Source organism: Saccostrea cucullata, unplaced genomic scaffold (genome assembly GCF_032062105.1).
Source record: "Saccostrea cucullata isolate Sc308-1 unplaced genomic scaffold, CSIRO_AGI_Scuc_v1 ctg200, whole genome shotgun sequence".
Taxonomy (NCBI): Eukaryota; Metazoa; Mollusca; class Bivalvia; order Ostreida; family Ostreidae; genus Saccostrea; species Saccostrea cuccullata.
This window is the reverse complement of record NW_026928357.1, coordinates 61,243-75,634: the sequence shown is the minus strand read 5'-3', so window position 1 is coordinate 75,634 and position 14,392 is coordinate 61,243. Positions and strand designations below refer to the sequence as shown.

General features: G+C 33.6%; 2 protein-coding genes across 3 annotated transcripts; both read right to left on the bottom strand.

Moving 5' to 3' along the window:
• Positions 1-1,538: 1,538 nt before the first annotated feature.
• LOC134277315 (G-protein coupled receptor 54-like) lies at positions 1,539-6,979 on the bottom strand. Its single transcript, XM_062759640.1, has 4 exons — positions 6,596-6,979; positions 5,864-5,999; positions 2,823-3,001; positions 1,539-2,041 (listed from the first exon to the last, which is right to left on the bottom strand). The coding sequence occupies exons 1-4, from the start codon at positions 6,896-6,898 to the stop codon at positions 1,769-1,771; spliced, it is 891 nt and encodes a 296-aa protein (XP_062615624.1). The 5' UTR covers positions 6,899-6,979; the 3' UTR covers positions 1,539-1,768.
• A 3,058-nt stretch (positions 6,980-10,037) lies between these two features.
• LOC134277314 (G-protein coupled receptor 54-like) lies at positions 10,038-14,165 on the bottom strand. 2 transcript variants are annotated; one of them, XM_062759638.1, is made up of 4 exons: positions 13,785-14,165; positions 12,861-12,996; positions 12,515-12,693; positions 10,038-10,685 (listed from the first exon to the last, which is right to left on the bottom strand). In XM_062759638.1, exons 1-4 carry the CDS (start codon positions 14,094-14,096, stop codon positions 10,401-10,403), a joined length of 912 nt encoding a protein of 303 aa, XP_062615622.1. In that variant the 5' UTR covers positions 14,097-14,165; the 3' UTR covers positions 10,038-10,400. The 2 variants fall into 2 exon arrangements, with proteins under 2 accessions (XP_062615622.1, XP_062615623.1); XM_062759639.1 differs by having other exon boundaries at positions 10,038-10,681.
• Positions 14,166-14,392: the final 227 nt, after the last annotated feature.

Genomic DNA, 14,392 nt, shown 5'->3' with positions numbered 1-14,392 from the left:
GCAATAAACTAGCAAATTTTGTAAAAAAAAAAAATTCTTCAGCAAAAATTTCCAGATTTACGGAATATCCGATTCAAAAAATTTCATAAATAATCTCTGTAAACAAAAATATATAGCGGCTTCCAGTAAATTTCTACAATCCTTTTTTCCTTATAGCCCTTAGTAAAAAATTATTAACAGTGAAGGAGAAACTTCAAGAGTACTGAATAACGATATATTCGAGAAGTGGTATAAAACTTATGTGGATAGAAACCCTATACTTGAGAAGTAAAAGCAATTGTTGTGGCTTTCATTTCGACATTTAGATATATCAACGACTTTCCATTATTATCAATTAACAACAGTTATTTTCATTTATATGTCGACACGATATATCCCAGTGAGTTTGAGATAAGAGCTCCACAGAGTCTGACAAATCTGTTTCATATTTGCTTATTTACTTTCTTGAAAAAGACACTAATATTAAGCTAATAACAAAGCTTAAGATAACCTTGACGACGTTAACATTTCAACGGTCAACTTCCCTTACTTATGCAGCAATATACCTTCATCAATGGCATACGGGTTTATATGTATATCTCTCAATTGATTTGAAACGAAAGAGCATGCTCTACGTATGAACAATTTCTAAAACGAGGCAAGTTATCGACAAACAAGTTCATGAATCAAGAATCTCAACAGTCTCCTTTAAAACCATCACTTCTGAAGTTCAATGGTCGATACAATTTTCTTGTCAGCAAATACAGTCTATCATTAAGTCAAATGCTGACTGACCTTTTTTATACTAATTGTAAATCTATTATTTACACACTGAACTGTCGATGGATTTACCATTGATCTCGACAAGAAGCACACGACGGAATGACTGCAGAGGATACTTACTCCTCCATTCCACCTGATCTCACCTCTGATGTTTTTGGAGGTTCATTCTTGCTCTGCTCCTGAATTATATTGTTTGAATGGCCTTTTGACCTTGATAAATGGTCATTATCTTCATATATTTTTTATGCCGGAAAACCCTCCAAAGTTACCTTTTCAACTGTCAAGCTACATGTTCTCAGCATTTTATGTAAGGAAAACTTGTCCAACAGATTCCCAATTGTCTTGTTCTAAAATGTCTTCCCAGTTATAAATTACATGTCATGAGGCAAATTTGACTTTCACCCAATACAGTTAATCTGAAGCTTTGAAAAGAAGTCCTTTAGTTGGGAAGTATTCAGCTTACTTTACCTACCAAAGGAAAACTATTCAGTAGTCCACCCATAATTCGTCGATTAATAAGGGCGTAACTCATGTGTCCTGATGATATGCTCGACGACATGCTAGTCTGTTGGATCATATGTTAACAAGTCTAAAGATTCTACTGCAGACACATGTATTTCTTGGACTGTTACAGTGTCGCTGTTGCTGAGACGCAAAGAAACTAAATATAACATTTTGCTAAATCTTTAGTGGACAAGAGGGCAAGTGCAAATATCTAGAAACCTGACCTTCATCAATACTTTTTTAAAGTTACACAACAGATAAAAACAAGCCTGTAACAATGGAAATTAATTTTATTCAACAAAAAGTACTACCACAAAATATGCTATCTGTCATTCATTGTTAGTTTTTATCATTAATATACTCCACCATTTTACTTTTATATTTTCTGTGCGATTAAATTACATTTTTCTGCAAAATGTTTTTAAAATAACAAGAACAAAGAAAATACACTTGTTAGCAGTTACAGTGTGGCCAGCAGTTAAAGTGTGGCATTGGTCAATTTCTAAACACGGTCATGCTTTATGCATAATTTACTTGCCAAAGCTTTTCTTATTTCCTTATTCATTAATGCATATACAAAAGGATTTATGCAAGAATTAGTATACGCTAAAGTGTTTAAAAACTTTCTAAGTATATCAAACTGTGAAGGATCTGTAAAATTGGGATCTAGATTCGACAACATAGCTAGAACTTGCATCGGCCCCCATGAAAAAGCAAACAGGAGAATTAAAATAGACACCATCTTGACTGCTCTTCTGGTTTTCCTCACAGTATTCTGACAAAAAAAAAAACCATAAAGTCACTTTCTTTTTCTGATATTCAATTCATAAGACTTTAAATCCTTTACCAGCTAAACTTAAGGCATGCAAATGATTTCACTTATTGACAAAGCGATCACGGATCAAGTATAAAGGTTCTTACTATATTTTCTGTAATGACGATTTGAAAGCTCCTCAAACATTATTGAACAATTACCAGGGTATTTTACAGTTAATGAAAAAAAATACAGGAAGTTAATTTACTTAGAATTCCTTTTAAAAATACGAAGGAAGATAACCTGCCGTCAAAGTTGTCTTCAGTACTCAAGTTAAGGATGAGGTAATTAAAAATACCTTTCGTGTGGGAACAAATAATATTTAAACATAAAAAAGCAGAATGCCTTGATTGATATATATTTTTGAAATATTTTAGTTCTAAATGATCCTCATATCAAATATCTTAAATATTAAGAAATTTTAAGCATTATATATTAGTTTTATGAATTTTGAAGAAAGTATGTTTGTATCATTTGTCATTAAATCCATTTGTCAATGAAAAATTTGGTGGATCGTTGCAGGTACTCAGTGTAAGGTCCAATAGCTTTGCAAGTTTAATCAAAATGTCCCTTTTTCAACTTTGAAAGTTAAGTGTTTTATATCAGCTAATGCAACATCTAAAGCTATAACTATCAATTCTGAAAGATTTATCTTTGCTGATTACCATCGTTCAGACCGGTTAATCGGTTAAAAATGGGCATCCATATATATATCTAAAAAAGAAATACTATACTTGTATACCTTTTGAAGCATCTCCTTGTTTCTTTTATATATGACACTGATAATTTTCACGTAACAAATTATGATAACAAGCAGAGGAATTCCGAATGACGTCAAAAAGATGTCGACTGCGACTGCATTTAAGAAGTCCGAGTTATACGTGTAGGGGAGAGCAGCTGGTATCGACAAAAATCCAGAGACTACAAAAGAATTTTAAATGTGTTATATTTTGTACATGTACTTTTTTATTTATCTTTTTATTAGGTCACCTGAGTGACTCAGGTGACATATTGCTATCCATTTTCGTCCGTCGTCGTGCGTCGGGTGTCGTGTGCCGTGTGTTAACATTTGAACATTTTCAGCTTCTTCTCTGAAACCGCTCAACCAATTTCAACCAATTTTGGCACAAAGCATCTTTGGGTGAAGAGGAACAAAAATTGTGAATTTCATGGTCCCCGCCCCCCTGAGGGGTGGGGCCAAAACCACTAAAATTATTGCAATCTTTAAAAATCTTCTTCTTTACTCCTGGACAACAAGCAGGCAAACTGTTGGCATGAATGTAATGAGCATTGAGTCCTCTACCAAAATTGTGAAATTCATGGCCCCCAGGGTAAGGGGTTCTAGTGCTAGGGCGGTGCCGTGTTGATTATACAGTGAAAATGCATGATTTCTTTGAAAATCTTCCTCTCTGCTTCTGGGTATTAAATAAACAAACCAAACACATAGTTATGATGAGCAAGAGTGCCTCTTCCAAAATTGTGAATTTTATGACCCCAGGGTCAGGGGTTCTGGTGTTAGGGCAGGGCTCTATTGGTAGTATAGTGAAAATGCATTTATTCTTGGAAAATCTTCTTGTCTACTTCTGGGTATTAAATAAACTATGTAAGTAAATAGTTATAATGAGCAAGAGTGCCTCTTCCAAAATTGTGAATTTTTTGGCCCCAGGGTCAGAAGTTCTGGTGTTAGGATGGGACCCTATTGATTATATAGTGAAAATGCATTAATTCTTTGAAAATCTTCTTCTCTGCTTTCGGATATTAAATAAACTAACTAAGCACATAGTCATGTTGATCAAGAGTGCCTCTTCCAAAATTGTGAATTTTACGGCCCCAGGGTCAGGGGTTCTGGTGTTAGGGCGGGGCTCTATTGATTATATAGTGAAAATACATTAATTCTTTGAAAATCTTTCCTTTGCTCCTGGGTTTTATGCCAATGATCCAAGTATATATATTTATGATGAAGAAAGGTGCATCTAGCAAAATGATTATTTTTTATGCCCCCCCCTCCCTGGGTCGGGGATTGGGGGGGGGGGGGTTACAAAGTCTGAAAATAAATTAATGCCTTGAAATCTGCTCTTTGGCATTAGTTAACCATTTTATGATAAAATTTGCAAAATTTTGAAATATGTGGCCCCAGGTTCAGTGGTTTCTTTGGGATGAGGTGCACAACTGGTTCTAAAGTGGAAGTGCATTTTCTCTTAATGTTACTCTGATCTACCTCTGGGTATTAAGTAAATAGAGTAAGCAATCTAAGTCTATAATTATGATAAGCAATGGTGCCTCTTTCAAAATTGTGAATTTGTGAATTTCATGGCCTCTGGTTTAAAACACGAACGAAAATTGAATTGTTTGAAAGTTGTTGCACAATACTCAGGTGACCTATAAGGCCCGTGGGCCTCTTGTTAGCTCACCTGAGCCGAAGGCTCAAGTGAGCTTTTCTGATCAAAATTTTTCCGTTGTCTGTCGTTGTCGTTGTCGTAGTCGTTGTCGTTGTCGTCGTAAACTTTTCACATTTTCATCTTCTTCTCAAGAACCACTGGGCCAATTTCAACCAAACTTGGCACAATATATCCTTGGGTGAAGTTTTTGTTCAAATGAAGGGCCACGCCCTTTTCCAAGGGGAGATAATCATGAATTTGTTAAAAATTAATGGCATTTTTAAAAAATCTTCTTCTCCAGAACCACTGGGCCAGGAAAGATGAAACTCATGTGGAAGCATCCTCAGGTAGTGTAGATTCAATTTTGTTCAAATCATGACCCCCGGGGCAAGGGTGGGGCCAAAATGGCCGACCCAAGTTTTACATAGGAATATATAGGAAAAATCTTTAAAAATCTTCTTCTCCAGTACCACTGGGCCAGGAAAGATGAAACTCATGTGGAATCATCCTCAGGTAGTGTGGATTCAAGTTTGTTCAAAGCAGGACCCCCGGGGCAAGGGTGGGGCCAAAATGGCCGACCCAAGTTTTACATTGGAATATATAGGAAAAATCTTTAAAAATCTTCTTCTCCAGAACCACTGGGCCAGGAAAGATGAAACTCATGTGGAATCATCCTCAGGTAGTGTAGATTCAAGTTTGTTCAAATCATGACCCCCGGGGCAAGGGTGGGGCCAAAATGGCCGACCCAAGTTTTACATAGGAATATATAAGAAAAATCTTTAAAAATCTTCTTCTCAAGAACCACTAGGAGGGAAAGATGAAACTCATGTGGAATCATCCTCAGGTAGTGCAGATTCAAGTTTGTTCAAATCATGACCCCCGGGGCTAGGGTGGGGCCAAAATGGCCGACCCAAATTTTACATAGGAATATATAGGAAAAATCTTTAAAAATCTTCTTCTCAAGAACCACTTTGCCAGGAAAGATGAAACTCATGTGGAATCATCCTCAGGTAGTGTAGATTCAAGTTTGTTCAAATCATGACCCCTGGGGCTAGGGTGGGGCCAAAATGGCCGACCCAACTTTTACATAGGGATATATAGGGAAACCTTTTAAAATCTTCTTTTCAAGTACTTCAAAGCTATGATTAGTGATATTTATATGGAATCATCCTCAGGTAGTGTAGATTCTAGTTTGTTCAAATGATGAACGCCTGGAGGGGGGGGGGGAGTAAATTCAAGCCTGATGTGCTCAGGTGAGCGCTGTGGCCCCTGGGCCTCTTGTTTTTATTTTACAATGTAATTTTTTCTCTTTATATTGATTATAAAAAAATTATGCGTCTTAATCGGAATACACTTGTTGTAAACGTTTGTCTAAATTCTATGTGTTAGAAACAAGTTTTCTCACCAATCCACGCTCCTATGGAGACCTTTATTGATGTTTTCGTTGTTCTCCATTTCAATGATTTTACTGGATACACAATGGCCAGGTATCTGTCAATGGTCATCGCCATCAATGTCCAGCACGTCACATGCACTGTTATCTGTGTATAAAAATTAATATTGTATGCAGGGATATTGTGTTTATTTTTTTTCAACGTTTCTGTCCTCCTCAAAAGACTAATTTTAAAAAAAGGGAGTAAATTCAGCAGAGACAGACTTAGCTAATTTTTTCAAAATGCAATTTTGCAAATGTGTCATTAGTAGTATCTAACTGTATACAATACAGTTTCTTTTGTGATCAATTCCTAATAAACTATTTATTGCTGTAGAAAATAATTTAATGTATTTTTACAACGGACTTTTAAAAATGTGTTAAATTTGGGACCAAGTTAATCCAGTTATCGATTCAAATGCAGAATTTGTTTTTAACAAAGTTTAATAAAGAAACATTGCAAAACACAAATATTGCTTTGAATATATTTGTAGGAAAGTTGATCTATTTCCAGTCTTCTGTTTGAGCTAGACAAACGTCGTAATTAATGCATTTCACATGTATAGACACGCATTTCAGTCCCACGTGGATCAAGATATTGTGGGACATAATATAGTTCACGGTATTTAAAAGAGAGGCTTTTTAATCACAAATAAACATACGTTTTAAGTACGTATACATAAATATTCATATTCCTTAACTTACAAACTGAAGAAAAGCGAGAAAAACCATCACTGCGTCGCCAAACTTTACCAGAACATTGATCTTGCGGAGAGAAAAGTTATAAGGCACCACTGTAGTTAAAAAAGCGAGATCTGCTACTGCCAGGCTCAAAATGTAGATAATAGTCGCTGATTTCACTGAGCGTCTGTATATAACGTATATTGTTAAAGTATTTCCCACACCTCCGACTATAACTATCACAATCCAAATAATAATTAGTGGAATTTTGGCCTCAGAATTATCAGACATAGTCATGACACCGTTAATCATTGTGGAATTATTCATCTTTCTACATTAATGAAAGTCTTGACATCGATAAGACACAAACTCTTTTCAAATACTAGTTCTCACTGCCACACACGTAGAAGTATTATTTGGTTTAATACTATTGTTCCATCTCGGCGAAGTAATATTATAAAGATACACAGCCCACGCAATGCAGACAGCACAGACATCAGTTTTGTATATCATCGCCTTCTACTTTGTGCAAAATACAAGTAAAACACTGTCTTAAACAGTTCTTTTATTGTTGTGCAAATTTAGAGAGTTTATTTAAATTTCATTTAAAGCAGTCTTTGGCGTAGGCAAGCTTCTAAAATCATTAATGACATTCGTGCCCGAAGAGTTTTCGCAAAGTTTGTCACTATATGTCAAAAGTTATTTTTGAATACAGTAGCGTGTTCCTTACTCTTGAAAATCAGGGGAAATGAACACAACAATAAGATATAGAATGATTCCAGATATAAATACATAATGATGGAGTTATTTGGGTTCCAATTTACATAGACCCATTAATGGCATTTGTGATGTCAATGCTAGAGACAGCAAATGTAAAGTACCGCATTACATTAATTATTTTAAAGAAACACATTATGCATAGTTCTTCTCTTGGATATCAAAAACTCAGACTGTTTCGGGAATGAAATGAAAATTAAGCCCACTTTCCAAATTAAAAAATAAAACCAACAGGTTCTGATTTAATATATCCTCGTGGGTGTAATTCAAACTACTTCATATCTTTGAAAATCTTTATTCTTGGGCATTTACCGTGGAGGGAGCAAATTATGTATTGTGACAAGTCACTCACCACAATTTGTGAAATTTGTACTCAATAATGTAGGTCCAAAGCCGGGACCTACTTGATTATCTTTGCATATTGGACAGACATGTGTTTTGAAAGTATTTTGCACTTTAGATAGGGGACAATAGTTCCCAAATAGTCAGTATATAAAAGGATTTCCAATGACCATTTTTCAAAATTATGGCACCTCAAGGTCAAGTTTTTAAATGTAGATTAAAATTCAAAAAATGTTAAACCCAAAGAAAGAACTTGTCACAAAGAAAACACCTGTGAAATGTAATAGCCTTGGTATCAATGTCACAGTAAAAAAATTCCAGAACGTAGATAATACTAGTACTTTAAGATCAATAAGGACAAAAAATAATGGTACCAAAAGAGCCTTGTAAAAAGAAATTCTTATGTGAACTAGAAGTACTGTGAGCGATGAGCTCACTTAATGATATATATGATATATATATATATATATATATATATATATATATATATATATATATATATATATATATATATATATATATATATATATATATATATATATATATATATATATATATATATATATATATATATATATATATATATATATATATATATATATATATATATATAATGGAAGTGTCATTGATTTTCTATGGGAAACCCAAAAGATGTGACGTAATAAAAAGTAAAATGATAGGGGGTGCACAATGCCAATAAGTAATAAAGATTCTGTGAAAGTTTCATCAAATTTCATTCAGTGTTATGAGAGAAGTTGTGGATAAGAGATGGGTACCTCAAAGCGTAACAAAGGGACGGACGGATATCCCGATTACTACATACCCTCCCGCTTTTCAAACGGGGGGTATGAATTTGAAAGCCCTAGCAGCACCAGTTCAAAGGTTCTAAGCAAGGTTACAGTCTTTTAATGTTGGTGAAACTTTAAGTCTATGAGTCATAAAATGTTTGTACCCCCCAGTAGAAAGGCCTTATAACAAAGAATACACATGATATGTATGAAAGTCCTTGAAGTTATGGCAAATATTAAAGTTTTTTTTCAAAAATAGGTCAAAATTAAAGTCTGGGATTAAAAATATTGGTACGAAATGAAAGATCTCGACGCTGGAACGCTCTTCTGGAGCTTGAAAGATCTAGCTAGAACTGTTCAAACGTTATGGTCACGGTTAAAGAATAAAATAATCAAAAATAGGTCAAACTCCAAGGTCAAGGTCAAAAGGTAAAATATATAATACTGTTACTCAAATAAAGGCCTTGTCACAAGCAATATACATGTAAGATATAACAGTCAGAGCACTTATTGTTCAAAATTTATGAGAAGGGATAAAGTTTTTTGCGGAAAAACAGAAGACAAAAAGACAGACAGAGCAAAAAATTATATTTTCCCCAATCTTATTTTAAAAGAGGGTAATAAGCGTTTGCATAAAAACACAGATTTTTAGTTCTCAGTTGCTTGTGAGGACAAGAAAAAATGATTAGACAAACTAAACTAATTGCTGAAATGAATTTGCTAAGATATACACGACACCAAGTGTAAGACTCATTGATAATCCAATAATTCTAATCAATTTAAAAAAGAAATAAAGATGTCCTAAATATGACTATATTTAACAAAACAAAATCTTCAATATTGTTTCTGAAGTCGCTGGTTTGGATTTCGGTAGAATCAGCACAAGTTTTGTCTTCTCCTGGATACAGTGCTACTAATGATGGAAAACCTTTTTCCAAGGCTATACCTTAACAAGTGTCTAACTATACGTTCTTTAGTGTTTTGTGTAAGAAAAACTTGACAATCAGTTCCAAATCTTGTTTCCCTGTTGTTTTGTTCTTCATCTAAAACTCATTTCTAGTTATGCATTATAAGTCATGAGGCAAATTTTATATTTACTCCTTTACATTTAATTTCAAGTTTCCACTTTAGAATGAAAATATCCACTTTATTTAACTTACCAAAGGAAAAAATAATTAGTATTTCATCAATAATTCGTCGATCAATAAGGACGTAACTCAAGTGTCAGGAGGACCTTCTCAAAAATAGACAAGTCAGTTGGATCGTATGTTACAGTAACAAGAAATTGAAACGATTCTACTGTAGGCACATGTATTTCTTGGACTGATACAATTTCGCTGTTGTAGGGACGCAAAACGATCAAATAATACCCATTAAATGTATAGCAAATATATACAAATCAGACCTTCAACAACGCATTTTAAAGTTGCAGAACATATAAAACCGTACCAGCAACGAAGGAAATCAATTTTATTCAAGAAAAATATTTGTTACCACAAAAACCTCTTTCTTTCTGCTTCCAACGATAACCAAGAGTAATTATAACATTGACCATCACATAGTTTTCTTTCTAATGGTAACAAAGCAAAAGAAGTTTCAGTTTAATGGATTGTCGCAAAGTGTTTCAAGATAAGGGGGATTTTAAAGATCAAATTCTCTCGAATTTTTAGAACTATATGAAAAGATATGTAGATTCGTTCAACAAGAGTTCTTTAGTCTAAACCATCTTTCACTCATTCTCAATAGGGCTATCTGCCATTCATTTGTTTTATCGTGAATATGTTTTAATTTATATTTTTTGTACAACTGAATAACACGCTGCATAATAGAAACTTTAATAATATACATTCATATGAGTATGTGTTTGAACATGAACAAAGAAATTATAATTTTCAGCAGTAAGTGTACCGTTTGGTCAATTTCTAAACACGACCATGCTTTCTTTTTAATTTAGTTGCCAAAGCTTTTCTTATTTTCTTATTCATAAACGCATACACAAAAGGATTTATGCAAGAATTAGCGTACGATAAAGTGCTCGCATATATTCTGAATTTATGTAACTGTAAAGAATATGTAAAATTGGGATTTAGATTCCACAACATGGCTAGAACTTGCATCGGCCCCCATGAAAAAGCGAACAGGAGAATTAAAACAGCCACCATCTTGACCACTCTTCTGGTTTTCTTCAAAGTATTTGTTCCCCCTGTCTAACAAAAAGAATCGAGTTACTTTCTGTTTCTGATATTTAATATGAAAGACTATGGCTTCTTTACCAGTAAAAGTTTTAGGCGTGCAAAAGATTTCACAAAAATGAACGACAAATCACGAAACAAGTACATGTATAAAAGTTCTAAAGCTCTTTGAAATGGAAGGTACTAGGACTTTCATATTTCACAAATGTATTGTTTGTGGCAAGATCTTTCATTGGATACCAACAACCTTGACCTTTTGACCTTGACCTTGGAGATTTACCTATTTATGAAAAAACGTTAACCTTGACCATAAGTTTTGAACGGTGAGGACTAAGGCTTTCGTACTTCACATATGTAATCCTTGTGAGAAGACCTTTTATTGGATACCAAGAACTTATACCCTTTGACCTTGACCTTGGAGTTTTAACTACTTTTTAAAAACTTTAACCTTGGTCACAACTTTTAAACAGTAGATACTAGGACTTCCATATTTCACATATGTATTCCTTGTTGCAAGACATTTCATTGGATACCAACAACCTTGACCTTTTGACCTTGACCTTGGAGATTTACATACTTATGAAAAAACTTTAACCTTGACCATAACTTTTGAACGGTGAGGGCTAGGGCTTTTGTACTTCACACATGTAATCTTTTTGAGAAGATTTTCATTGGATACCAACAACTTTTACCCTTTGACCATGACCTTGGAGTTTTAACTACTTTTAAAAAAAACTTTAACTTTGGTCACAACTTTTGAACGATAGATACTAGGACTTTTATATTTCACATATGTATTCTTTGTGGCAAGTCCTTTCATTGGATATCAACAACTTTGACCTTTTGACCTTGAACTTAAAGATTTACGTTTATGTAAAAACTTTAACCTTGACCACAACTTTTGAACAGTAAGGGCTAGGGCTTTCATACTTCACATATGTAATCCTTGTGAAAAAACCTTTCATCAACAACTTTGACCCTTTGATCTTGACCTTGGAGTTGACCTACTTTTAAAAAACGTTTTTTTTGGCCATAACTTTTTAATTTTACAATATATTTTTTTCATCCTTCAAAAAAATCAACTTCAATGATAATTTCTTAATAAATGAAATAAGATAGGATGTTCATATTAGACACAATATGTCATAAAAAATAAAATCTCACCAACAAAGACACCGAAAGCGGGGGACCACAATTCTTTGAATTTGCTTGTTTACAAGTAATTTTAATGAAAAATATGACGGGAAGTTAATATTTTTAGTATTCCTCTTAAGAATATAAAGAAAGGTCACGTTTCGTCACAGTTTAAATTTACTTTCATTTTTGAAACGTCATAATAAAATTCAAAAGCGATAATGAAAAAAAAAATGAAAGTTCTAATACCCGAAATTAGAAATACCTTTCTTGGGGACATTTTTTTTTTCAATAGAAAAAAAACAAAATCGAATTCCTATATATCAAAATGGACTTTAAATCAACTTCGGAATTTAAGCGTTAAACGAATCATTGAAGTCATCCCAAAAATGACGAACGCTATAGGTTCTCGAGAAAGCTGTGTACCTGGTGATTGGTCACTAATTACTGTATATACACAGCCACGAACGATTACAGGTATTTTACAGGTGTAGGCGAGGGCACTCTAATTATCGCATGCACATTCAAGTTATTTTTGATACGTTTTCAATAACTATAATTATGTACTTTGGAATAAGAGAAAATACATCCCAGAAACCGAGTACCAGTTTTAGTATTCGGTAGTCGGGCGTTCGATCAAGTACCTGGTTAACCGGGTACTAGTTGACATCCTTAATATAAATATATGAAAGAAACATTACTTAATATACCTTTTGAAGCATCTCTTTGTTTCTTTTATATATGACACTGATAATTTTCACGTAACAAATTATGATAATAAGCAGAGGAATTCCGAATGACGTCAAAAAGATGTTAACCGCTACCGCATCTAAGAAGTCCGAGTCATGTGTGTAGGGGAATGCAGTTGGCATCGACAAAAGAGCAGACACTACAAAAGATTAAAAACGTGTTTTTTAATTGTACTTTTTAATTTATCATTTTATTGGACAATATATTTTTTCTCGATATATTTATTATACAAATTTATATGTATTAATCTAAGTAATATTGTTGTAGACGTTTTTAAAATTCTTTGTTATAAACAGGTTTTCTCACCAATCCACACTCCTATGGAGACCTTTATTGATGTTTTCGTTGTCCTCCATCTCAGTGATTTTACTGGATACACAATGGCCAGGTATCTGTCAATGGTCATCGCCACCAATGTCCAACACGTCACGTACACTGTTATCTGTGTAAAAATTACTACTGTATGCAGGGATATTGTGCTTTCATTATACACCCGCTTGAAAAGCGAGAGGGTATATAGTATATGTCCGTCCGTCTGTCTGTTACGCTTTGAGGTACATATCTCTTTTCCGCAACTCCTCTAATACCACTGAATTTAAATTGATGAAAGTTTCACAGAATCTTTATTACATATTGCCATAGTGCACCTCCTATTTTACTTTTTGATCCGACACATATTTTAAGTTTCCCACAGCAAAATATGGACACTGATGGCGGGGGTACCATTTAGTGAGCTCATTGCTCACAGTACCTCTAGTTTATTTTCCATGTTTCTTGTCTAGAATAGTTTTTTTTTTAAAGAAATGGGAATGAATTCAACAGAGACAGAATTATCTCTCTTTTTCAAAATACAATATTGCAAAATGTGTCATTAATTAGTACCTATATACAATACAGGTTTTGCTGTGATCAATTTTTCTAAAACTATTTATTGCTGTGGAAAATATTCTAATGCTTTATTACAAAGAAGTTTTAAAACTTACGCACTTTGAAAAGTTTTCTTAAATTGCATTACTGTGGGACTAAGTTAAACAAGTTTTGGATTCAAACGTTGGTTAATAACAAAAATTTAATTAAAAAATAAAAATATTGCTTTGAATATAGAAAAATTGATTGTGTGCGAAGATTTTCATCACACGCTAACGCGCATTTCTACATTTGTTTCCACACACCGCTGCAGTTATGAGACTATGTCCTTCAAAAATAATAATTAACTACTATATTACTTACAAACTGAAAAAAAGCGAGAAAAAGCAATCCTGTGTCTTCAAGCAATACCAGAACATTGGTCATGCGTTGAGAGAAGACAAAAGGCACCACTGTAGTTAAAAAAGCGAGATCTGCTACTGCCAGGCTCAAAATGTAAATAATAGTCGCCGATTTCACTTTTAATCTCCTTATAATGTGTACTGTTAAACTATTTCCAACACCTCCAACAATAACTATCAATATCCATAAAATGACTAGTGGTATATTGGCCTCAGAAAAAGGAAACATAGTTATGGTATCGTTCATCGTTGTGGAATTATTCATCTTATTCATCTTTCTAGCATTTACGAAAGTCTTGAGATCAATAAGTTACTAACACTCTTTTCAAATACTACGACTTACTGCTTTAAATAAAATTTTAAATAAATTTTCTAAATTTGTGTAACAATAAAATAACTGTTTATGATAGAGTTTTACTAGACGTATTTTTGCACAAAATATCAATCGATGATATACAATACTGATGTTTGTGTTTTCTGCATACAGTAGGCTGTGTATCCCCAAATATTTGAATTTTTCGAATTTTAATTGAAAAATTCAAATATTTGTAGAGGACATATCATATGGAA

What these genes read in the sequence shown, in the direction of transcription:
- LOC134277315 (XM_062759640.1), bottom strand. Translation starts at nt 6,898, where the DNA reads ATGAATAATTCCACAATGATTAACGGTGTCATGACTATGTCTGATAAT. An exon ending in CTCCATAGGAGCGTGGATTG is followed by an intron (nt 3,002 to 5,863) that starts GTGAGAAAACTT and finishes ATTCTTTTGTAG; the next exon opens with TCTCTGGATTTTTGTCGATA. An exon ending in ACAAGGAGATGCTTCAAAAG is followed by an intron (nt 2,042 to 2,822) that starts GTATACAAGTAT and finishes TTTTTTTGTCAG; the next exon opens with AATACTGTGAGGAAAACCAG.
- LOC134277314 (XM_062759638.1), bottom strand. Translation starts at nt 14,096, where the DNA reads ATGAATAAGATGAATAATTCCACAACGATGAACGATACCATAACTATG. An exon ending in CTCCATAGGAGTGTGGATTG is followed by an intron (nt 12,694 to 12,860) that starts GTGAGAAAACCT and finishes AATCTTTTGTAG; the next exon opens with TGTCTGCTCTTTTGTCGATG. An exon ending in ACAAAGAGATGCTTCAAAAG is followed by an intron (nt 10,686 to 12,514) that starts GTATATTAAGTA and finishes TCTTTTTGTTAG; the next exon opens with ACAGGGGGAACAAATACTTT.